The sequence below is a fragment of the Canis lupus genome, chromosome 1 (genome assembly GCF_003254725.2).
Source record: "Canis lupus dingo isolate Sandy chromosome 1, ASM325472v2, whole genome shotgun sequence".
Taxonomy (NCBI): domain Eukaryota; kingdom Metazoa; phylum Chordata; class Mammalia; order Carnivora; family Canidae; genus Canis; species Canis lupus.
Window position 1 is genome coordinate 23,747,560 of NC_064243.1, and position 27,305 is coordinate 23,774,864.

General features: G+C 36.7%; 1 protein-coding gene across 7 annotated transcripts in view; it reads right to left on the reverse strand.

The window, feature by feature from the left end:
• Positions 1-461: 461 nt before the first annotated feature.
• Positions 462-27,305, reverse strand: part of SMAD4 (SMAD family member 4) — a 93,314-nt gene continuing 66,470 nt past the window's right edge. For 4 of the 7 annotated variants that reach the window (XM_049112691.1, XM_049112705.1, XM_035705117.2 and 1 more), the window contains 5 exons: positions 26,695-26,745; positions 18,727-18,910; positions 17,453-17,621; positions 8,608-8,746; positions 462-7,095 (listed from right to left, as the gene is read on the reverse strand). In XM_049112691.1, coding sequence (XP_048968648.1) covers positions 6,884-7,095; positions 8,608-8,746; positions 17,453-17,621; positions 18,727-18,910; positions 26,695-26,745 — 755 coding nt within the window. In that variant the 3' untranslated portion in view covers positions 462-6,883. Of the gene's footprint in view, positions 7,096-7,941; positions 8,110-8,607; positions 8,747-15,861; positions 15,946-17,452; positions 17,622-18,726; positions 18,911-26,694; positions 26,746-27,305 lie in introns of those variants that run through there. The other 3 variants (XM_049112693.1, XM_049112698.1, XM_049112710.1) reach the window with 3 other exon arrangements.

Sequence of the window (27,305 nt, forward strand, 5' to 3'; positions counted from 1 at the left end):
CAGAAAGAAAATACTGATTTGGTCATGCAATTCATAAGTCATTGCCATAGAGTCATCTTACCTGATCTCATCCCCCTCCCGCCCCCCACCCCCCTTGCTTCCCTTTTTAGAGAAGAGGGAACTAGGGAGCTAATAGCTTTCCTTAATTCTTAGGTGGGCAATGACATGGCCTCCGATTTCCAGTGTCTGCCTCTCCTTTAAGCATCTTGGTTCTCATCATCCCCTAGCATCCTCCTCTTCTCCAACCACCATCTCTCCACCCTGTCTCCTTTTAGAAATGGGAAAAGAATGGGGACTCTTCTTGCACGGTCATATCTGAAATGCTGTATATTCCATTTCAGTGGTCACAAAGCAGTGAAGGAAACGGTCGTCCTCAAGTTTGAGAATTCTCCCAGTGATTAGGAACTCTTTCCAGATTCAAGACATCCACGAGCTTAAGAAAAAGAATGAGCACATAATGATTTAATTGGCTTTCTCTTTTAATCAAAAACATACTTTGTTACAGAGTTCTCAGGAAAGGTTCAACTATTTTTCAGCCACAGACTTCAACCAGGCAAAAGTATACAGAAAGCCGCAAAGGAACTACCGGGGCTTTAGCTGACCAGTTTTCCCAAAAGCAGAAGCTAAGTGTGGCTCTTCTCTGGGTTTTGGCATAGCTGCATTACTCTGATTTCAGGGGAAGAGACCAGAGTTGGTAAAATACCACCACCAAATCGATCCCCAACCCCCAGCCACTTCCTCCAAATGGTTCTGCAGTCCACCCGATTTCCATGATCTACAGGCATTCATGCTATCCCCTTAAGTCACATGTCCAAGGCACTGACCAGAACCCCATACCTGGAGGAAGTTTCTTGACTCCGTTTAGCCTTCTAACCAATCCAAGCCCGTGAGTCCTTCTATCAATGACAAGCAGCCATGGCAACAGCAGTTGGTTTCACTCCCTCCTCTCCAGCTATCACAGAGCTGGCCTCTACCAGGACTCCCCAACCCCCGACCCCTTGACCCACTCCCAAGGCAGGCTCTCAAGGTCCTTGAAAAAGCCAACTTCATTAATTATACTTCTCCAAGAATAGGCTGGAAAAGTACTGTGAAAGGAACGCTCCATCCAAAAGTCTAATCAATATGGACCTAAAAAGAGCCAAGAATAAAGTGAACGATCATCCACTGGTGGTTTTTTTTTTTTTTTTAATTCTATTATATGAACCATTGTACAGTTACAATGCGGTTCAGAGGAGTTTCCCTGTTTTGAACATAAAAGAGATAAGAAACCAAAGACCAGAAGTAATGACCTCTAATATCATTAGGCATTTACAGTTAACTTTTCCATTCATTTTAGCTGGAAAACCAATTACCAGCACACAGCACTGAAGAGGATGGCGGGGCACACATACCAGCCCAAAGCTGGAATGCCAGGACTCAGAGAGTCTCACGAAACCTTCGCTAGAGATGATGGGAAAATAGAATGAAGGTGTTTCCCCTGCTCTCAATTTTTTTTTTTTTTTAAGTATTTATTGCAGCCCCCAAGGTGATGCTAGGCCTTTGGTTAAATTTAAGTCTTAAGGACATATTATGTAACTTCTTGTCCATAGGAGAATAGTAATAAAAAATCAAGCCTAATCTCATTTGAATGACATGGAAATAAGTACAAAGCCCCCTCAAACAGCAGAGCAAAAGGAAGGAGGAAGTCAGAGCCTGCTGCAAGGTAGGCAAGGTCACTTGGATTTCAGACCGGAAGAACACATCTAGTCCAACTCCCTCATTTTACAGATGAGGCAACTGAGGCCTGGGAAGGTAGATGACCTGCCCGAGGTCACACATCAGATGAGTGGCAGAGGGCAAGCCAGGCAGGGCGTGCCTGGTGCCCGCCCAGAGCCACCAGTTTCAGGATGAACAACAACATGGGCTCTGAGATCTACTGAGAAAACGATCCACGTCCAGAGAGAGAAATGATTGTCTTCACCTCAATCCTTCCTATGGGGGAGAAAGAGAGAGAGACAGGAAGGAGGAGAGAGCGGTGGGGAGGGAGGGAGGAAAACAGTTCATTCATTCAAGTCTGATGTTAAAATCCCTGAAAACATCAGCAATGACTTTAGCGACTCCTTGGGGCAGGATCTCAGACCCTCAATTCTCATAAAGGCACCTATAGGTCAAAAATATCTGTAGAGGAGGAAAGTCAGAAGATAGGGCGCAGAAGGGGACACCCAAACAAACAAAAATGACCCTCTCGTTCCCCAAGCATATTGTGTTGTTGTCGTTTTTGTTGTTGCTGGTATTCTCTAGGCAATGGAACTGCCTCTGATGACTGATGCTGATTTAGTGAGTCCTGTGACCCCAGTTTTTGTATGAACAGCATTGAGGTGGAAGCAACAAAACGTTTCAAAATCTTTCAAAGGGGGAAAATATGAATATGACCCACTTCTCCCTACCTTGACTACCTGGAACTCAGCCAAGAACCAGCAAACACTTTAAGCAGTCAAACCGATGTCAGACACCAAAGCACTGAAGGCCTCTTCAATGCTTGACAGGGAAGTTTCTTGGGACCCATCCCAGTCTGTCCTCATGTTTCAAAGGTAGTTCTAGTAAGTCTGGTTATCTGGTTTTCTTGCCCAAGAAGTCGGAAAAATGAATCACAAAGGAAAAGAAGAAACTCCTAAGGGGAGGCACACACAAAGTGGTCTGTCAGAAGGGGACAATACTGGAGGGTATGTGTGTTAAAAAAAAAAAAAAAAAAAAAGTAAACATTCAGAACCATAGCAGTCTACAACCATCTGGTTTATCAAGGCAAAAACCTTAGCAGCTCCGGGCATCTACAAAGACAGCTAGGCACAAAAGGAACATCATGCCTAGAATGTTCTCTGATATACATATTAAATAACTCCACCCCCCAAAAAAATGGCTAAAATAAAAAAGGGTTTAAGGCTTAAATAAGGCAAGTCTGGATAATGCAGAAAATTCCATCCCACAGTGACAGCAGATAAACAAGACAGACAACCCGGCAGCACTGGGACAAGTGCTGGGGACGAGGCCGAGCCGAGGATGCTTCTATGAATGTGGCCACTAACCCTATACATTAGGGTATAGGGTATCACTAATCCTGATACATCTCAGGAGAGAGAACCTCGTTGTCAGAAAACAATAGAGAGGCTTGCGCAGAAGATTCTCAGAGCCTGTCTTCTATGACCTTTGCAAAGAAGAGTTTAGGCAACTATTTACAGACCGCTATCTGCGACTGTGACAAGAGGAGGTCTGCCTTTAGAAAGAAAAAAAAAAAAAAAAAAAAAGCATTTCCTTTCCTCTAACCCCTTCTCACATGGTTACTGTAGAGATCAAGGGAGAAACAGTATAATAAAGAGCTTTGAAAGCTGAAACGAACGAGAAAGAAAGAAAGAAAGAAAGAAAGAGAGAGAGAGAGAGAATTTCTTCATGTTATTACCTGCTAGTCTTAGCCCAGCCCCATCTACTACATAGCCGTTAGGTGATTTTGCAGGTTAATTGCTTTCATATACTCATTTACCTCAACAACCTAAAATTCATCTTCCCAATCTGCTATTGTTAAACAAAATGCCAGTAAAATGACTTAACGATGAAGGGAGCAAACCATAGAACACTATCAACAAAAATGATCCTGCCCTAGTCAGAAGAGAACTGCTTTTTCCAAAAGGCTCTAAAAAAGATGTGAACTAATCTAATTCTGCATAATAGCTATCGAGTGACTATTAACCGGTCACCACCAAAGCAGGAATAGAAATATTTCACCTCCATAGATGCGTAAGGAGCACCATGGGAAAATCTAAGATTTCCCTTCTCCAGATGGGCATAGTAAGAAGACGACTGCAGTGAACTTTTAACTAGGTAAGATGTCTATCATCGGAAGACAGAGCATTTGATTTTGCCTTCAAAATTTCTATTACAAATATCCCCCCTTCACGCCACACCCCTCCCCACAAAAATGGATTTTCAACTTTGAAATACAACACAGCTAATATGTGTTCAGTTTACCTGGATAATTCGAGTGTGGTAATCCCTAAGCTAGACCACCCAGCCTGTTAACCTACGGTGGTGATCGCAGGAGAGTAGGTCGATACAAATGAGCCGTGCTTCTAGAAAAACAAGGTTATATGGCAGTGATTTATTATCGTTATCTTTGTACACCAGGGGTAGCATACTATAAAAAATGAGACAGGCTATATCCCACAAAAGAATCTACTCCCTGGAAAATAAAGGCAACACCATTAAGGATTCCCTTTGATAACGCACAGAAAGGCACTGGACCAAAGTGGAATGGCCTCATACTGGATTATAAAGGTACTTGGTTCAACTCTCACTCAGCTTTCAATGAAATTCAACATTTTGAGATAGGAAATAGCTAGAGAAAATCTATCCGGAACCATATCCTCATAATAATCAGATTCTGAGAACTACAGAAACCATCCTACCCTAAAGTAGCCATGAAATTTTAAACCTAGTGATTCTTGAGTTTTACTCATCAAAGATGACTACCTCTAAGAAATGGGAATACTGTTTAACAACTAAGGTCTCAGAATAACCGATCATTGACATACTAGGCGTGTTCTCAAAAGCATGTGACTGATTCTAGGTACAAATATAAAGCGATTAAGAACTAGAAGTACTCCTACGTACTGGTAGTAACATTATGGCTCTTAGCAGAAAGAAACCAAGACGGGTGGTTTGGCTTCAAAGACAGACTTCTTAGTAAATATTTCCCACATACTTTCCCAGATGATTAAACATGAAAACCTTCCTTAAAGGAGAAAAGGAGGCAACAGATGATATCCTAGCACGCTAATGATCCTAATCAAATAATCTGAATTTTAAAAAATCTCTCCCTGCACTCCTATTCTTCATTCACAGTAAAACAGACCTAAAGTCAGCAATTTCTAGAGAATGAAGATATCTTTTCAAAAAAAAAAAAAAACAAACCTGCCAATAAAACTTAAATCACCAAACTTTTACAGATTAAAATGAGGCCTTTAACAAAAGTACCACTAAGTACTCAAGAATTCAAATGAGCCAGTAGAGAAGTTATTTTAAAACAGAAGACATACAGCTTGGATCAAGATCTGTGTTTACATCACAGCGATAAGCAAAGCCAGTGGTTTCTGGAACGGTCTTACACAGAAGACCTTCCGACCAAGGACGCAGATGACTTATCCATTTAAGTCGACAGAAGGAGGACTACTAAGCATAGTGCTTCTCAAATCTCAAACTTGTAACACACCTTAAAGAATCTTATTACAGTTAAGAAGGCCTCCAAGCAAAAAGTGAAAGCATCTAAAAGATGACCCTTGGTTTTACTTCACACTATTTATCCTGTAGACAATCAGGCCTATTTTGCTACAGCAAAATAAAAGCTGAACAAAAAAAAATCCCAACCAACTCTACACTTGATACATAATGTCCGTGGGGAAGTCCTGGCAGAGTGTGAGGGAAACCAAAGCTGCCCGATAGTCTGGCTGCTGCCTGTCATTTAGTAGAAGGTGTCTTGCTTCTGAGGTTGAACTCAAAAGTGCAAAAGAAAACAAAACTTAAAAATCAAACCTAGAATTCAACTTTGTATGTTGAGATTTGGTTTTATTTATGCTACCATCTAAGTAAAAAGCATACATATTGTGTCTGTGGTACAGTCAATACATTTGCAACTTTTCTACTTAAATTCTCTATACAAAGTCACTGCCAATTGATATGATCATTGATGGCAAAGGGCTTAGAATAACCAAAAGGTATAAAAAAGTTTGCAGTCTTGCCCCAAGATACAAAAACTGAATTTTAAACAATGTCATAACATACATGATTTAAACAGTATACGAAAAAAAAGTCACACATCAAATCAAGTACAAAAATATCCAAACTACCTATTATGAACTGTAATGTTTCCATTATTCTGCACAGTATTTAACATAGAATTTAGCAGTTTCCAAAATACTCACTTAGTTTAAGCATTGCCATTTTTGCAGAACAGTGAGATATTAGGTGGAGTGACACTGCTTTTAGTGTTTTTAAAAATACAAAACCTTTCCTTATGAATTCATGAAGGAAAGAAATTTCTCTTCTAGGCATCTTAGTGACCAACCCTGTGCCTAGAAATATAGAATACATCTACTGTATAACAGGGCAAAAGAATTATTTCTTGATAAAATAGTTATCCAACAGGGATAACACATGTAATTTTAAACGGTATTTCTTTGTGGGTAATTGTAAGGAATTCTCAATATACACACAGATTAGTGTTTTGCCTTTGGCAAAAATAAAATTGAAGTTGCAAGGCTATCTGAATTGAAATCGTCTTCACTAGTTTAACTTGCAAAAAAATATTTTGGATAAAAGGTTATAATACATTACTATCTTATTTTTTAAACACAGAGGGAAGTTGCTCTCGGTAAAATTAACTCACCCACATGGCACAACATTTTGGAGTAAAGTATGTTCAACAATAACAACTTGCACACAAAATAACATAGGTGAATTAACTTTGAGAACTTCTCTCCTTTAAAATCGGCAATATTGAACTGATTCTGTTGAATAACACACGTATCAATGTTCTGCATATAAAAGGCTCTAAGACATTTTAAAGGGCTAAATTTTCCAGCACTGGAATGATTCCTTCATACATAACTGGTGAGGATTTTATGTGTTTTTCCTTTTCTTTAAGCTCTGAGCCATGCCTGAAAAGTTCTAAATAGGAAAAAAAAATTTGTTTTAATCCAGTTTCTGTCTGCTAGGAGCAAGGCAGCAAACACACTTTTCAACCCTTTATGAAAAGATAAAGCAGAACAAAAGTGAAATATATCTTCAGATTATAAACAGGATTGTATTTTATAGTCCACCATCCTGACCATGGTAAGGGGCCCAACAGGGAAAGACCTCAGTCTAAAGGCTGTGGGTCAGCAATAGGCATGGTGTGAAGCACTTCATCTAAGAGCTGGAGGGCCCGGTGTAAGTGAATCTCAATCCAGCAAGGCGTTTCTTTGATGCTCTGTCTTGGGTAATCCGGTCCCCAGCCTTTCACGAAACTCATCCTGAGTATGCACAAGCGGCGAAGGTCATCGACACCAATGCCAGCAGCTGCTGACAAACCTAATGGAAAAGATGTGGAAGATGTCAGAGGGACAAGCTGGCATCTTCCATCCTCCCTACACCTTATTAAGTGACCAGCTTTCTTTACTCCATGCTCCCCAGCATATAACTTCCCTGTCAAAGTGCCAAGAAGTAAGTGTAGCTCTACACTGTATCAACAGGGTCTGAAAACCTTTGGTTAACACGATTCACATTCCACACGAGTCTTCTAGCTACCGGCCATCGTAAAGTAAGTTACCACAATCCACCAACACCCCACCTATTTCTCTCTTTAGAAGTAGAGGTGAAGGGTAAAAAAAACAACTTGTTTTTACGAGGTAGCACATGTCCACAGGCTGGTTCTAAGAACCTTACTGTCTGTCTAAGCAGCCTAGGTCAAAGACAGACGTGACTAACAGTGAGAAGCTGATGGTCCTGGTTCCGCTAAGACTCCTTGGACGACCCAGATGATGTCTCTCAAGGTCACAATGTCACAGAGACACCGTGCAATTACTCAATGGGGGGGGGAGCAGTAGGTAAGAATGAGAAATTTCATAGCAGTTTTGGATTCTTTAGTGAAAGCTCGTTTGTAACATCAAAACTAGCAAATTAGTGGTTTAGATGCTCAAATTTTTTTTAAAAAGTCAAACTCTCTAAATGAGTATGTCTTATCTATCTCTACACTGTAAACTCCTGAACATAAGTCACAAGGCAGATTCTGCAGCTAATTTTCCAGTCAGAACATACAGTCATATAGTCAATCTCCATTCATCAGTATCACAGTGAATCTAATGGGAGGAGTCTGCATGTGCTGTAGAGAAACCTGCAGGGCCACTGCAGTTTTCTTAGCCAGTGTGATTTGCTTACCACACTGAAGAGGTTAAGAACAGGGGTTGAATGAATCACTAGTTATGCCTTCAGACGTGGAAGATGGGTGCCACGTGTTTCCATCATAAAAGTCTATAGTCAGGAGTTTAACTCTGCAGTAAAAAATTCCCCATCAGTGTGAAACCTGGCACACAGTTCAATTTTACCCTAAAATTAAAAAAAAGTCTACAAGTTATCAAAATACCACCCTCACTTAGTTTTCTCTCCATGCTTAGCATACTTAAAAAAAAAAAAAAAAAACTTGGAGAAGTACCTAATTCGGAAATTGAAATATGCTTTCCTTCTACAACAAAGCCAAGCACGTCAGTGATTACAACCCACCCTTGCTGGTGAGGCATGAATTAAAAGCATCAACAACAACAACAAAAAACCATGGGAGATTGATCAATATAATCTAACAATAACCCCCTTTTTCTCCTTTATCCCATATTCCCTTTTTGATATAAAACGAATGAAAACCGGGTCCTAGACAAAGCGCAACTATTACAGAAGAACAGTTTTTTAAAATTCAAAAATGATATTATCCCAGGAAAAAAAAAATTTAGTTTTCTATTATTGCCTAAAGTAGCTAATCAACTGAATGAATCCAGATAAAATGCCAACTATTACATTTCAAAACAAAAAAAAAACCAAAAGCATACTTACTGATAGCTGGAGCTATGCCACCTACTGATCCGGGGCCAGGGATGTTTCCCGCCACGGCTGCTGCCTGGGCGGCGGCTGCAGCCTGTGCGGTGGCCGCCTGCTGCTGCATCTGCCGGTGACACTGACGCAAGTCAAAGACCTTTAAATAAACAGTGTGAGTTCAATGCTAGGAGTCCATCTGAAAAGATTCCACCACACATCAAAAACCGATGCACAGTTTGTTTAAAACTCATACCTCCATTTAGCTCTCAGAAAAAAAAGAATTTAAAAATCTAAGTTTTTATGTTGACTATAACTAGTGGTGAGAGAAGGGTACTGGAGCTCAGCAAGAGTTCTGGCTGCCGTGCACCTCCATGGTGTGTATCTAGTTCAGCAGGGGTCAGTTATGGTCCCTGCGATAAACGACCACCTGCATGAAATAAACCCCCAGCCTTTTATAACCAAATTGCTGAGAGCACGCTTTAGGCTGAAAAGATGGTCTTGGTCCCATAGCCAACTTCTTTACCATTCTAGCTATTTGGAGGAGTGTAATAAATGGCACTTCCATGATTTAAGAAAGCATCTATATTTTTTAGAGATATACACAGGAGCAAAATAAAATGGTATCTAGGACCAAGAATACTTAAGAAATAGAGGTGCCTGGGTGGCTCAGTCGGTTCAACATCCGACTCTTGCTTTCTGCTCAGGTCACGATCTCAGGGTGCTGAGATTGAGCCCTGCATCAGGCTCAGTAAGGAGTCTGCTTGAGATTCTCTCTCCCTCTGTCTCAAAAAATAAATAAATAAATCTTTTTAAAAAAGCACTGAAAGATCAACAAGCAGAGTGGTCATCTACAGAAGTTATAAGAAAGGAAGACAAAGAATAGAAACAGGCTATTCTCAATGCAAACTTTTTATATTATTTTAATTTCTGAACCATGAGACTATATTCCTTATTTAGAAAGTAAATTAAAAATTTAAAATATCCTCCTAATATGCACAAAACCTAAATATGAGCAAGCATAATTATCCTTGGCAAAAAAAAAAAAAAAAAGAATGCATAACATACAACTTTATCAGATAAACAAGTTTGGAACCCAAACCACTAATTCTTAGAAGCCTTATAAAAGAAATTCTGATGGTCTTTAATCATGGCATATGGTATTAAAAAGTAAGAACACACAACAACAATAAACAAAGCAAACCTCTGTAAGTTGCAAATCATATTCCTATTTACTTATTTCTCTATTCAACAGCAATCTTCTAGCATCAATGAAGAACAAAGCTTAGACTATCTCATTCTCTGAAGAGATATGAATTTGTCAAATACATAGGTAAGTATTACACTCGGCCAAACTATTAGTTCTAAAAGACTGCAGGATAGAAATCATGACAGAGTCAGGTCTGAACATCAGAAACCTCACAAGGCCCACAACAGGAACCACTATTTTTTTAAAATTTTTATTTATTTATTTTTAATTTATGATAGTCACACACAGAGAGAGAGAGAGAGAGAGAGAGGCAGAGACACAGGCAGAGGGAGAAGCAGGCTCCAAGTACTGGGAGCCTGACGTGGGATTCGATCCTGGGTCTCCAGGATCACGCCCTGGGCCAAAGGCAGGTGCTACACAGCTGCGCCACCCAGGGATCCCTAGGAACCACTATTTTTTTTCAAGATTTCCTAGGAATCCATTAGATTCTAAATTTTTTCACTGAGCCATGACCTCTCAGAAGGCATTACCCAGCATAGCACTAAGCAGGAACTCAAATATTTGAAAAGCCAAATAGCTTTACAGCCACTTTTTTTAAAAGAAGGAAATTAATGAACTTTATATTTTAGAGTAGTTTCAGATTCATGCTAAAACTGAGCAGAAAGTTAAGAGTGTTCTCTATCCCCACTCAAGTACAACGTCCCCCAGCACAAGTGGTACATTTGTTATAATGGATGAACCTACAGTGACACATCATCACCCAAGGTCGTAGTTTACATTAGGTTTCACTTGTGATTTTGTACATATATCCAACACTGTAGTACCATAGACAGTAGTGTCAATGCCCTAAAAATCTTCTGTGCTCTGCCTATTTATCCTTCCCTGCTCACTTATCCCTGGAAACCAGTGATGATCTTACTGTCTTCACAGTTTTGTCTTTCCCAGAATGTCATGGAAATGGAAGCATACAGTATGTAGCGCTTCAAATTGGCTTCTTTTACTTAGTAATATGCATATAAGGTTCTTGTATGTCTTTTCATGGCTTGATGGCTCATATCTTCTTGGTGCTGAACTATATATTCCATTGTGTTGATGTACCACAGTTTATCCAGTCACCTGCTGAAGAACATCTTGGCTGCTCCCAAGTTTTGGTAATTATTGGCAATTAAAGTTGCTATAAATATTCCTGTGCAGGTTTCTGTGTGGACATGTTTTTAATTTATTTGAGTAAATACCAAGGAGTGCAATTGTTGGATGATATGGTAAAAATGTTTAGCTATGTCAGAAACTACCAACTGTCTGTACTATTATACATCCCTACCAACAATAAACACAAATTCCTGTTGCTCCACATCCTCACCAGAATTTGGGCTGTCAGTGTTTAAGATTTTGGCCATTCTTCTCGGTATATAATGGCATGTCATCTTAATTTGCAATCCCCTTATAACATATGATGTTGAACATCTTTTTTACCCTTACTTGCCATCTGTATATCTTCTCAATGAGATATCTACTCAGGTCTTTTGCACTTTTTAAAAATCAGATTGTTTTCTTATTGCTGAGTTTTAAAAGTTTCCTATATTTTAGATAACAATCCTTTATCAGATGTGTCTTTTGCAAGTGTTTTCTCCTAGTCTGTGACTTACGGTCTTATTTTCTTGACAGCCTTTTACAGTTTTTAATTTTAATGAAGTGCAGCCTATCAACTGTTTTTCATGGACAGGACCTTTGGTATGGTACCTAAAGTCACTGCCCTACCCAATGATCTCTTCTAGGACTTTTGTGTTTTACATTTAGGTCTTTACAACCACTTTTAAAAGTTGCATTAATCCTCACTAACCAAGTATGGTCCCTATATAATCTTACTATTTGGGAACAAGGACTATAATTTGCTTATAAATTACTATTTGGGAACAAGGACTATAATTTGCTTACAAATTCTTCCGGTTCAAATATGCTCTCAACATACCCCACTCCTCACCATGAATCATTAAAAATAACCAATAGATAGATCTTCACACATAGGTTCCTTACAATATGCTGTAAACAATCACAATTACGATCATCTTAGCCTACATCTATGCTAACAGCAGCCACACATTATTATAAGTAGCCACAAAAATGAAATTTTAAAATATTATGACTTTTATCTGCAGATATAGAAATGATTCATTAAGCACCTCAACAAATCCCTCCACAGTGGATTATTTATGTAATTAAAGCACTCAAACCAGAAAATTTATAATTACTGACTATACTGCTAGATGAAACCTGGGTCACTTCTCTACTACATACTATATCTGACCCATTAAACTGTAATAGATATCTGTTATACTGCATGGCAAGATGAAGGCTATCACTGAAATGCAATCACCTTCCTTTCAGAATCTGACTGAGTTGTTAGTAAAGACAATTCAAAGGAACCAAGGATTTAAATATCCTTTTGGGCTCAGATCCAAAAGACATTTTTCATCACCACTTCTGATCTAAAAAATCATTTTCACTTATTTTAGCATGTTTCCTATGGTTACTCTCATAGAAGTTTATTGCAAACTTTTTACTTAACACAGGTGAGTGTCTTATAAAGCTCAACATCAACATCTTCAGGATACTGTCTGTCAACCAGGAGTCAAAGTTTTGGCATTTTTTATATATAAGGCTTAATTACATTACTCTTAGTTTAAATTAACACCAGGAAATAGTAACCCAGAGAGAGAAACAGGTATCTGTGTTGGTATACTGGGCATTTGGACATAAGACTGCGTTAAAAATTTGCTAAGTTACCGGACCTGGAGATAAGAATCACAATATATGGTAATTGGGAATCAATTTAAGTTGGGATTATAATAATCTTCAACCTAGCCTACCTGTGGTTTAGAAGTATCCCCTAATGCATACGTGTTCAAAAACAAACCTAACTCAACAGTATCAGAGAAATGCAAATAAAAAACCAACACAATGAGATAATAACCTCATACCCACTAGGAAGGCTAATATCAAAAAGACAAATAACAAGTGCTAAGACTGTAGAGAAATTGAAACCTTCCCACAATGCTGATCAGAATGTAAAGTGGTTAAGCCACTTTGGAAAACAGTTTGGCTGTCCCTCAAAATGCTACAGTTACCTTATAATCTAGCAATTCCACTCCTAGGTATATGCCCAAGAGAAATGAAGACATAAAATCATATAAAAACTCGTACACACCCATGTTCATAGTAGTAGTATTATTCATAATATAGCCAAAGAGTGGAATCTCAGATATCTATCAACTGATGAACGGAAAACAGACAAGATGTGGTATATGGAATATTATTCAGCCATAAAAAGAATGAAATATAGCTATATGCTATATGGATGAAGCTTGAAAACACTATGCCTAATGAAAGAAGTCACAGAAGACCACACTATATGAATTCATTTATACAGAATGTTCTGAATAGGCAAATCTGTAGAGAGAAAAATTAGAGTGGTTACCTAGTGCTGAGGGAAATGAGGGGTTGAGGAACGATAGCTAAACGGTATAAGGTTTCTCTCTAGAGTGATAAAATGTTGAAAAATTGACTGTGATGATGGTTGCATAACTATGTGAATATATTTTAAAAATCACTTAATCATACAATTTAAATGGGTGGATTAAGTGGTATGTGAATTATATCTCAATAAAATTGTTTAAAAAAAAAACCTTACTAACCATTAGTAAGCACCACAAAACAAAACAGATTTTACTTTTGAAAGCAAAACAGCAAGGCCACTTAGAATTCAAACATTTGCTTCATTTAAAGCTTGTAAAATGCCATTTCATTACATCAGATTTTCATGAATGTAAGAGGACTACGGTGTCATGAAAGATGAAGGTGGAAAGAATTCAATAACTTAGAGGGAAAAAAATCTGGCCACAATTTAGTTCTAGCTTCTTGGGCACTCCTTCGAGAGGTTCATGTTATCTGCATATAATTCACCCCAGTAATATCATCTTTGGTGGGAATATGACAATTTAAACAGCAATATACAGATCCTTTAGTTACTACTGCCTAAAAAAATTTGCAAATGAAGAAAATGCCAATGGTTAGACTTAGTGTATACTTGCATCTCTTTCTTTCTGGCTAGTAAGATTCTTCTAAAGAATAATAATATGCTTGATAAACAGAAATAATTCTTTTTATATCTTAAACAATATGACAAAAATGGGATGTTTTTTACCCTACTAAAATGTCCCACAAGATAGGTTATTTATTATTCATGGCAAAAGCCTGTGGGTACTATAAAAATCTATCCATGACCGTGTTTTATCAAGTGATGGTATGTCTCGTACCTCAGGGGTTTTTCAAGAGCCATATGTATCAAAATACAGATGGTACATTTATTTGAAAATTGTAGAAATTACTTAATTATACAAGATCGCACATTTTTAAGCTCAAATGTTTTAAATATGACCCTACATTAAATAAATTCATAACTTCCATCTGACACACATAGTATATATAATCAACACAGTAGTTCTCTGTCCATTCACTGCAAATCACACAAGTAATCCAGAGATTTTTCAAGTTAAGGTGGATGAGTAGGTATGCATGAACAGCTTCTCTCTCTGCTAGAAGCACAAAGGACAGAAAAACTATTACAAGTATATATCCTTCAAGTCAATCATAAAATTCACATGGAAATACAAAGAACAGTCAATAGCCAAAACAATCCTGAGAAAGGACAAAAGTTGGAAAACTCATACTTCCCAATTTCAAACCTTACCACAAAGCTATAGTAATCTAGTCAGAGTAGTACTGTCATAAGGATAGACATATATACAATCAATGAAATAGAATTGATTGCACAGAAGTAAACTTTTACATTCAAGGTCAACTGAATTTCAACAAAGGTGTCAAGATAATTCATAAGGGAAAGAACAGTCTTTTCCACAAATGGTTGCCAGAACAACTGGATATTCCCAAAGGAACAAAGCTGGATCCCTTCCTTACACCATACACACAAATTAACTCAAAACAGAGCATAGACATAAATCACAGAGCTAAAACTAAAAACACTTAGAAGAAAATATAGGAGTGAATCTTCATGACCTTGGATTAGGCAATGGCTTCTTAGATAAGACACTAAAAGCAAAAGCAACCAAAGAATAAATAAGTTGGACTACATCAAAATTAAAAATTTTCATGGTGCAAATCATATCATCAAGAAAGTGAAGTGAAGGACAAGCCAAAGAATGAAAGAAAATATGCACAAATCATGTATCTGATAAGGGACTGATGCTCAAAATATATAAAGAACTCTTACAACTCAGTAATAAAAGTGACAAAGAACACAATCTAAAAATGGTCAAAAGATCTGAATAAATACTTCCAGAGAAGATACACAGATGGCCAATAAACCATGAAAAGATGTTCAATATTTTTAGCCATTAGGGCAAATTAAAACCACAATGAGATGCCACTTCACACCCACTAAGATGGCTAAAACAAAAAAGACAGACAATAACAAGTGTTGATGAGAATACAGAGAAACTGAAACTCTCATATACACATTGCTAGTGGAAACGTAAGATGACATAGCCACTTAGGAAACCAGTCTGGCAGTCCATCAAAATGCTGAACACAGAATCAACCTTATGATCCAGCAATTCCACTCCTAGGTATATATCCAAGAAAATGAAAGCAAATATCTACCTAAAAACAAATGTTCAGAGCAGTATTATTAATAGCCAAAAAGTGGAAGCAATCCATGTGTCCATCAACTGATGATGGATAAACGAAATCTACAGTGGACAGCAGGAACTAAAGACAGAAGGTACTTGGGGTACCAAGACTAAAAAAAGGTGTAAAGGTTAGTTATTCAACTTCTTACAGTAATATGGAAAGACACAATAGCCAGGCTCTCTGAGGGCTACAACTGGGCACCTGCCCATGAATTAAGTGCTGGTTAATTAACTTTGACAGCTAACTCGGAAATGCACCTAGGAATAAAATTCTTGCCCATGGCAGAGATAAGCATCAGAAACCTATGCAATAGGAATTAGGCCCTGAGCATACCTGGGGATTGGAACTCAATTTCCTCATGGGACAAAATTCCTCTACCTCCTAAATATAAGAATTGGTTCTGAGATGTTGATCCCAGGGTGCCAGACTAAGGCAAAACTGCCCTATAGGGAGAAGCAATAACAGGGAGGAAAAAAATAAAAAATAAAATGAATTAATTCTCTCAAGACAAATTTGCCAACCAACATAAAACAGATTGCAAAGCATACGAAGACATCCAACACCACTTAAAAATAAAAATAAAGCACAAATAACTAAAATTCCTTGTGGAAAAATTTGAAAATGCAAATGAAGATAATTCTACTTTCCAGAGACAATTCCTGGTAAGACATTTGTGCACATGATTCTAGAATACAAAATATCCTTGATATTATTTCTTTTACAAAAATAAGACCACATTCTATATATTGATAATCAACATTTCCACATCATAAATATCCTATCAATAAATATATTTTAATATTTTATTGTTCTATTCTGTTCCAGTGTTTAACAGTTCAAAACTATAAAGATTCTCTATTGTCAAGACTTTCAAAATGGAATTACCATTAATTCTTGTTAATACCGTTAATTTTGTTAGGTATGATAAACAGCATTGTGATTATGTCTCTTAGAAATATTTACTAATTAGCAATTCACACAAAAGTATTTTATGAGTGAACTAATATGATATTTGGAATTGGCTTTAAATAACTGGAGAAATAAGTGCAGTGATAAACACAGTACAGATTGATAAAATGCTGATGACTATTGAAGCTGGATGACGAGTACCTGAGGGCTTATTTTCTCTACTGATATATTTGAAAATTTCGTTTAAAAAAAGATCCCTATATCTTTTAACTGAACTATAGTAACTGAAAATGAGATATTGGGTTTGTTGTTGTGAGGCATTCAAACAATTCCACTGCTGCATATGCTATTTGACTATATTATTTGTATGCTAAGCAATTTCTTGGGAGTAAATGATGAGTTACAGTAATTCTACAAATCTACAATGGCTAAAATGAAGATGCTTAGAATGACTGTAAAAAATCTGAAATTAAAAATATATTTAGGCTTTTTAATTCCAACTATCTTTCTTTCAAAACCAGTTTGTTATAAACCAAAATGGGAATCGATTCAACAATGATAAACACCTCAGACTTAATATGCAAAATGATATAATAAATAAAACTCATTTAATATACAAAATAATACTTAAAAACCTGGTATTGAAGAATTTTTCACTTCTCAGGTTCTTAATCTGAAAAGCTATTTATTTTAGAATTCCCCTCCATACAATCCTGAAGACTGGCTAAGACAAATTTCTGGAGTCTGATTTTTACCTATTGCGGATTGGAGATTGGCGATTTCGCTCATTTCAAGAGCCTGTGTATTACTCTAAAACACTTAACAGATTTTTTAATGCAAGAGGGCATGAATGCAACCATAAAACCAGATATAGCCAATCCTGTCAATAAATGCCCCAAGAAATGTGTTTTATTCACAAACATAATTTCTGATTATTTAATTCATAAAAAGACATTTTTTCTTCTCTCCCCACCTCCATCTCAATTCTTTAAACAACAAATAGACCCAAGTCTAAAATGTTGGAGTAAAACTGCAACTAACCTTTATGTATGCACTTGGGTAGATCTTATGAACAGCATCTCCAGGTGCACGACCAGCTTCTCTGTCTAAGTAGTAACTCTGCACAAACACTGCATGGTCACTAAGGCACCTGACCCAAACATCACCTTCACCTTTACATTCCAACTGCACACCTTTGCCTATGTGCAACCTGAGGAAGGAAAAGGGAATTATACTTTGTTTTGATACCTATTTAAAAATAAGTTTTAGTCCAGATTGGACAGCACACTCAATGTTAAAAAAATTCTTTTAAATAAAAGATGTTATATAGCATCGTAACTGAAAGACAGCCATCGTTAACATTTCTGTATACTTCCTTCTTTTTAAATATCTTATTCATATATAATAATGATGAGCATACTTACTATGTACAAATTCTCACTTAACCTTCATAATTCAGTAAGGTAAATACTATTATTTCCATTTTATAAAAGATGAAACTAAGGCTTATAAAAGCTTTTAGCTACACTGTCCAAATCAACAGCTACTACCTACATGTGACCATTTAAATTAATTACAAAATTCAGTTAATCACGTGAGTCATATTTTAAGTGCTCAACAGCCATACTTTAATGTAGGTAGTGGCTACTGCAGTGAACAGCACAAATATGAACTATTTCCTTCATCACAGAAAATTCCATCAGACATTACTGGCTTAGAGAATAAGCAATTTGCCAAAGTCACATAGCTAGTGACAGAGCCATGATTACGTAGTCATGCACACACACAATTCCTTAAAGAGCTGAGATCATATAGTACCTAAAACTATTTATATTTTTCCATAATATTTCATCTTAAGCATTTACATTTGCTATATAAATATTTAATTAACATTTTAATGATACATAAAATGAAAGTTCATCAAAATTTGCTTAACCCCTTCTCTTTTATTATCATTTTTCCAACATTATAAATAATACTTGCAGAAACATCATTTTATATTATTTCCTCAACAGATCTGTAGAACATATGATCTGAGGAAATACAAATTCATTTTCAAACTGGATACCAAAGATCCAATTTATTATTCAAAACAAAGAAACATCACTAACCTAAACAAAAGACAATTTTTATATTTGAAATAACAAACATCTATAATTACAATACAGTGCTTACAAATTCTGAATTTTCAAAATGACCTTTATACTCTTACCTATATTCAAAATCTTATAAATCTACATCGAAAAATGTCACTTAGAATAAATGACAATGTACTATGTTCAAGTTTTAAATAACAACTATACAACCGACAATACCTTGCTCGCTCAATGGCTTCTGTCCTATGAACATTGGAGAGTTGACCCAAGCAAAAGCGATCTCCTCCAGAAGGGTCCACATATCCATCAACAGTAACAATAGGGCAGCTTGAAGGAACCTTAAATGTCTCTCCTACTTGAACATCCATTTCAAAGTAAGCGATGGAACACCAATACTCAGGAGCTACAGTAGGTAAACAGGAGAGAACATCTACCCGGGTAAGAAAAATAAAAGGCATTCACGTTCATTCCATAAGACAAAGCCTTTCCTAAAAGAAAGGGTGAAGGGGAAAAGCGTCTGAAAAGCACCCAAAATAATTTTAGTAAAATGACAATGCAGTAAAAAGTAGGTACCATGTCTTCCATTTTTCAGCTCAGTACCTTAGCATTCTTGAAAATCTAGTCATTTTTAAAATCTAGAATCAGTTCTTACATCAAAGGACTAAGCCAACTAGGAATTTAAAGAAGTGATCAGATTCCAAAGTACATTATTTTATCACAATGTTTCATTTGACTGTACATATTTTCTTTTTAAGATTTTATTTATTTATTCATGAGAGATGGGGGGGAGGGGGGGCAGAGAGAGGCAGAGACACAGGAAGAGGGAGAAGAGCAGGCTTCATGCAGGGAGCCTGATGCAGGACTTGATCCTGAGTCTCCAGGATCAGGCCCTGGGCTGAAGGCAGATGCTCAACTGCTGACCCCCAGGCGTCCCAACTGTACATATTTTCTTTGTAGTCTGAACTACAAAATATCCTAAAATGAAGTATGATTTAAAACACACACACACACACTGACTTTAAGACATATTCTAGGGAAGCATCCTTGAGTGATATCAATTTATGACATACTTTTATAGATCCCTAATTGACAGAAAGGGCATAAGCAAGTCAGCCATCCCAGACTAGAGTCAAGGTTAATTACACCCCACTACACAGTTGCTGTGAGCAGGAATTCTCAACTGTCTCTTGAGTGAAAGGTCATTTGTCCCATCTGCATTTTTACTATAGTCAATTCATGTTAACTAGTATAATTTCAACTTTGCAGATGTATTCAGTGTATTCATTTAAACAACAATAAATAACTTACAATAATTTTAAATGACTGGGGAAAAAGGCACTATTTGGTGCGGTTTGCAAATACAGTTGATCAAATATTTCTAATTTTTGTTTGAATACAATTATTACATAGAGACAACACGCATGGAAATTATTTGGTTTTCCTTTTTTAACTGATTTAACAGATATTTAAAGAGTATCTAGGAATTATTCTAGGCATGATATACGCAGCAGTAAACAAGACAGCTGTTGTCCCATTCTCATGGAGATGCAGAGGCAGACAAATAAAGAAATAAATAAGATGGCTCCAGTAATGATAAACACTGTTAAGAAAATAAAATGGGGTGTAGGATAGATGACAGGAAAGAATCCTTCAGACTAGATGGCAGGGGTACATCTTATCTGAAAAGGTGAAATTTGAAAGACCATGTATCTATGAAAAGACCGTGAGCAGAACATTTCAAAAAGAGAAGAATGCAAAGGTCCTTGAGTAAAAATGGATTTGACATATTTAAAAGAGGAAAAGGCCAGTGCCACTTTTTAGAGAATAAAGTTTTCTGCTAATAAACCAATTATTTTTTTCAATGTGTCCTTTATGAACTCTGACTAAACCAGAATTTGCAGCAGTAAAACTTTCAACAATCTATAAAGATACTTAGGATAACAAAAAAAATAGATCTTTTCAAACTCCCAAAATATCTTAAAATGAAGTATGATTGATACTTAAAATGTATTTTAGAAATCTTGCAAAATCTTGGGTGCCTGGATAGTTCCGTCAGCTAATTGTCTGACTTTGTTCGGCTCAAGTCATGATCTCAGGGTCCTGAGACAGGGCTCCAGCTTCTGGCTCCCTGCTCAGCAGGGAGTCTGCTTGACCCTCTCCCTCTGTCCCTCCTCTCATGTTCTCTCTCTCTCTCTCTCAAATTTTAAAAATCTTTTAAAATCTATGTATTTAATTGCTTTTTGAAATGTTGTCAAGGGATAAAGTACTTTTCAATGAAGAATTAATAAAACAGATCACATGAAGACAGTGATTCAAAAACTTAACAATTCAAATGTTTTGCCACACAGATCATATCAACTAATTATAAATACTTACATTAAAAAATATATTTTTGGTTATCATTAAAACATGGAAAGTAGTAGTGATATACTCAAGTCTCTTCTTAAAAAATCAGTTTTGAGGGATCCCTGGGTGGCTCAGTGGTTTGGCGCCTGCCTTTGGCCCAGGGCGTGATCCTGGAGTCCCGGGATCAAGTCCCACGTTCAGCTCCCTGCATGGAGCCTGCTTCTCTCTCTGCCTGTGTCTCTGCCTCTCTCGCTCTCTCTCATGAATAAATAAATAAATCCTTTAAAAAAATCAGTTTTGAAATATTGGTGAAGTTATTCTACATTAAAGATTTCCCATTGGGATGCCTGGGTGGCTCAGTGGTTGAGTGTCTGCCTTTGGCTCAGGGCGTGATCCCACGGTCCTGGGATTGAGTCCCACATCAGGCTCCCCTCAAGGAGCCTGCTTCTCCCTCTGCCTATGTCTCTGCCTCTCTCTCTGTGTCTCTCTCATGAATAAAGTCTTTAAAAAAAAAAAAAGACATCCCGTTATGCTATGAACAAAAAGCTTCAGCAAACATAACTGGCAGATATATTTATATTAGTTGAAGCTAAAGCTAAAGAGATTGTCTAAGACAAGATAACAATTACCCAAAGTTCTAGAAGCAAAAAACAGTAATAACACTTAAAAAAGGTCTTTAAACAATCCAAACAGTAAATTTTGTTACAAACAATGCCCTGAAGTTATGAATGTTTATGATGCTTGGTAAAAAAAAAAAAAAAAAGTCCCAGAACATGCAATTCCTAGTTCATACTGAAGAACACTATTGGGACACCTGGGTGGCTCAGTTGTTGAGCGTCTCCCTTTGGCTCCATTGTGATCCCAGGGTCCTAAGATCGAGTCCTGCATCAGGCTGCCCTTAGGGAGCCTGCTTGTCCCTCTGCCTCTCTCTGTGTGTCTCATGAATAAATAAATAAAATCTTAAAAAAAAAAAAAAAAAAAAAAAAACACTACCCAGAAGTAAAGTGCATGATGAGCAATCTTTTTCCACTGAGAGTCAAAGCAGGACAGAAAAAGAGAATTGTATAATCTCTATTATGTTTAAATAAGACAAAAATATACTTTCATTGCCATAAATTGTAACATCTGCAGCTGCACTTAAATCTTATTTTATTATTTTCCAATCACCAAAGGGGTTTTTGTTTGTTTGCCTATTATCTCAGACACCATACAACAATGACAGTTACATAAAGCTGCATCTCTGAAAAGGTTTAGTATGAGTTCACCTTTGGTAATGGGAAGAAGAGTTTTAATAAACTTGAAGTGAACAGAAACTGGCATCAGAATTGCAGACCACAAACCAGGGATGAAAACCACCACCTGTTAAGCGATTATTAAGGCCTAAGAAAGCATGAGCAAGGAAGGGGGTTACTATGGTTACTATGTGTGAAGACAGAGAAAAGAAAGGTAATCTAAGTGGGTTCCAGAAAACTCGGCAGTGTTGGGATACAATATACCATGTGAAAAACTTCTCTACTCCACTCAATTTGCTAAACAGCCAGGAAGAAACTTTTTTATTTTAAACAGGAGAAGGTAATAGGAAACGCTTATTAGGACTTCCTAGATCTCTCTTTGCTCTTATGCTCCAAGGACCAAATGCCATATTAAGTGACAAGTCTGTGGCTTCTCAAACCAGTATTAACAGCAGGATGAGATTACTCAGTTCAGAGAGAGCTTTCCTAATGTCCCAATTCATACAAAAGGGAGTGGGGTTGTTATGTGTTTGCTAATGTTGATATTTTGAGTTTCTTGCTGATAAATTAGTGAAGCTGAGGTGGTCTTACGAAGCCCATGGACTGCCCATTACCAGCCAGAGAAAAGGTTCTTAGAAAACTGAGTTAACAACATGATTTTTTTTTTAATATAAGAACTTAGCTAAATAATTTTTTTTTTTAATTTTTATTTATTTATGATAGTCACAGAGAGAGAGAGAGGCGCAGAGACACAGGCAGAGGGAGAAGCAGGCTCCATGCACCGGGAGCCCGACGTGGGATTCGATCCCGGGTCTCCAGGATCGCGCCCTGGGCCAAAGGCAGGGGCCAAACCGCTGCGCCACCCAGGGATCCCTAAATAATTTTTATAATGGGGCAATGTATTAATAAAGCACAATTATATTGAAAAATATAGTCTCCAAGGCACTGTCTTCAATTTCTGAAATAAAGTCATTCAAGAAGTTAAAAACTTGGTTAGAGTGCCTACAAGACTCATTATAAATTATTATTCAGATCTGAATGAGATGCCCTATAAGAATCTTTTATCAACACATAAAAGCAAGGCACTCTCTTGAATAGTAGATAGTTCCTAAGTACTAGACTATAACCTAAATTTGGAAATCTGTGGATTTTGAACTCATCTGTGAATTACCAAAACAATTTCAAAGACACTGAGGAAACTCTTCACTTTAATTTGTAATTAATATTTAATGCAATGAATATATCTCAGCTTTAAGAAAAAGCAAAAACAGAGTCCACAAAAAGAAAATGACTAACCTTTTCCAAAAATTTTTTCAACTTAGTTATCAAAGTCAAAGCACAAAAATCACCAAGTATATGGCCTATCTGAAATCCTTAACCTTACCTTAAGGTAATGTCCAATAATAATTATTTTCATTTTCCACAATTTCTATTACCTCTATTTCTGAAAACATCTATGTAACTGTCTTCAAAAATCATTTCTCAAAAATAGATTCACTATATATTGATGATATTTAATTATTTCAAAGATTTTACCTATTGAAAGGTATAGGCTTATTTCCTATCTAAAGGGCCCTAAGTCTTTGATAGGATACTTTAGGATTTCTTAATCAGACCTTAAGGGGCTACATAAACCAGACACCTAAAACAAATACTAACTTTGTTTTCTTTTCTATCTGTTCATGAAATAGAATTGCAGAGTTGTAAACCAACAACTATAATTTAGTAGAATTAAAAGTGCTAGATAGCAGGGGACATAAGGATTAGGAAAGGTTTCCCAACAGTGGTGTACTCCTGCTAGATCTTAAAAAGTTTCCCACATTTAGGATCTTAGGAGTACATGGATGGGCATCAAGATGGTCCTCAATAATTCTCACCTTCTGATATTCACATCTTTGTGTTGTCCCCTACCCACAAAAAAAGGTCTTACAGAAATTATGACATGACTTTTGAGGCTAAGTCTTAAAAGATCCCAAGGCTCTCTTGTCTTCTCTTGATTACTTACTCTAGGTGAAGCTAGCTATCATGTGAAGACACTCAAGAAGCTCTACAAAGAAGGTCCACACAGAGAGAAACTGGAACTTCCCGACAACGATAACATCAATTTACCAGCTATGTGGGTAAACCACCCTGAAAGTGAATCCTCCAGCCCTAGAAAATCCCTCAGATGATAGTAGCCCAAGCCAACACCTTGACTGCAACCTCATGCAACTCTACATCCAGAGCAAATCAACCAAGTCATTCTCAGATCCCTGACCCACAGAAACTAGTAAGTAAGATCAAGAATTATTACTACTGGCTTAATCAGCTAAGTTTGGAGAGTACTCAGTTTCAGAAAAACAAGTAACTAATTTGGAGTACAAAACCTATCAGAGATTTTTTTGCATGTGTAGAGAAAGCACAGAGGAATGATATAGCTGAGCAAGCTTGAGTAAGTGGTTCAGGGTGGTTAGAGCATAAAGAGACAAAGCTAGGAAAGTACGCAGGGACCAGGATCAGACTTTTTCTGCCCAGCTAAGGAATTTAGACCTTTTGACCAAGCAATGAGTAGGGAAAGCAATGCCAGTTTGTCAGCAGAGAAATAATTAGATTCAAATTTGAAAAGAAATACGGAGTAAGAGCAGAGATTAAAGTATGACTAGAAGCTCTCCCAACAGGAAGACCAGTTAAAATCTTCTCTTAACAAGAGGAGAAATGAAGAAAACAGTTGTGAGGTAAAACTCCTTCGAGACCTGTAAGTATTCATAACCAGAGTTCACAGAGACTGGGTTCTAACTAGCTGACTCCACTAAAGGTTTATGCACAGAGCTAATCCCTTCTCACAACCTCTCAGAGACCTTTCAGGATCATTTGTACTATTAAGTCACTTCCTATTCTATTCGTAGACAAAAGCTTTAATGCCGGTGTGAGGCGTTCCGGATGTGTCTCCCATAACTAGTTAATGCTATTCCCTAACCACCAGAAGCTGTTAGACCTCAACATCAGTTCTACCATGAGAACAATGAAGTAAATCTATCAAGAAGCCAAAAGCATTCACTGAATACAAATTGAGTCCAAACAACCAGCTAGATGCCACCATTTCCAACCCCACCTCACCATCCCATTCAGGGTAGGTCTTTCTTCTGAGCTCTGGTTATCCTCCCTCCTGCAGATCACCTTCCAGCATATGGACACTGAGGCACCCCCAAATGACCAGGGACCACTACTGACTCTTAATGATGCTGCCCTGAAGCCAGCAAAAATTCTCATTCTTAAGACACTAGATTTCCCCCTCTTATCACAATATGTTTATTCACAACAAATTAAGATTATGATACAGTGATTTCATTTATATAATTTCAAAAACAAGTAAAACCAATCTACTAGACTGTCTAGGGATGCATTCATCACTTTTAAAGAGCAAAAAAGGAGTATCCACAAAAAGCAGAATAGTGCTTATCTCTGGGGCAGAGAAGTTTCTGAAACAAAATGCACAGGACAGGAAGTTTTCTAGGGGTGTTGCACTGTTCTAGTTCTCAATCTGGGTGGTGGTTACCCAGGTGTTGGCTTCAATATTATTCATGAGACTGTAAATATAGCTGTTTTATATACTTTTCTGTATACTATATTTCTCAATAAAAATGTTTATAAAAAGGCGAGGATCCCTAGCCAACAAAAAATGTTTAAAGCCACGGTAAATATGAAAATAATATATAGAAAGTCAACTAGAGAGGTCATTTAACTAGCAATTATGTATGCTAACATATTTATATACAAAGCAATTTTACAGGGCGGACTTCCTTCAAAATAATAGGTGAGGGTATGGTTGAGATAAGACTGGCCCTCAGGTGATAGTAGCTGAAACTGAGCCATGAGTATAATGGGGGCAGGGTCTGATATTTGGTGTATGTCTGAAATTCTTCATAATAACACAAATTCTTATTTTTATCTTTAATTGGGGGAAAAACTAAGTGATGAGTGGAAATTAAATATTTGCCATTTTAAACTAAGAAAAATAGATATGAGGGGATAGAAGGAAAACAAATCAAAATCCTATTTTTAGAAGCCTTCAGTATTTTACTTAAACTTTCTGTTTCATTACTTCTGTAGTTTAAAAAGATATGTTCAAACTCTGATTTGAGGAAATCTACTTAGTTATTTTCTCCTTCGAAGATAATTTAATCAAAAAGTCTCTAAAAATTTCAATTAACCAGAAATTCCTGAATTTATCTTCTAAAATAGATACAGTGAATTATTATTTTCAGCATCTACTGCAGATTCTTCCTTGTCTTTTTAAGCTACAGTTTTACAGCTGTTCTATTTGAAACCTAGTTTTCTTCTGCTGCATATTTATATATTCAATGCTAAAACCAGCATTTTGGTACTTCACGTCTTAGCTGAAAAAAATCTTGTTTTTTCTTTTACACACTTAAAAGAGTCAAATATAGACACCTTATGTGTGACTATTTTGGCTACTAATAAACTGTTGATTAGCTAACATGATAAGGAGTATTGTACTTCTCTATAAAGTTAGGCTACCCTGTAATTACACTAAAATGTGTATTTGTGTGTGTTTTAATTAATATAAAGAAAATATGAATATAGGGAATCGATTTTGAAATACACTTACCAGGATGATTGGAAATGGGAGGCTGGAATGCAAGCTCATTGTGAACTGGCCCTAAAGAAAAGACAATAAAAATCCCATTTTTATTTATTAAAAGTTTTCTAATGCTAAAACTTTTAATAAACTTTACTTAAATATAACCATCATACTTCAGGAGTTATTTAGATCAAGCTTATGCAATGTCTAAAACTTTAAAAGCTTCGTTTAGATTACTTTATAATAAGCAAATACTCTTGAGTTACTTTGGTGGATATTTAAGAGCTAACATTTTAATACTATGTGTCAAGTGCGGTTAGCAATTTACAATAATTGTACATGCGAAATTTAATGTAAATTATAAATGAATTATTCATGTAATGTGATAGAGTATAATTTACAATGCAATACATATAATAATAATTCAAATTGTCAGATCCATTCTAAAAACAAATGTTTAAGGTTTATTACATTAAGGTTGTTTACATAATGGACCAGTAGCTAAGATTAAGAGATTAAGAGATTATTAAGTGTTAAAACATGGTGCTAAACACTTCACATGAGTTATTACATTTACTTCCTACAACATTCCTTGAGCTGGATACTACTGCTACCCTTAAGGCTTAGTTAGTGAGGGT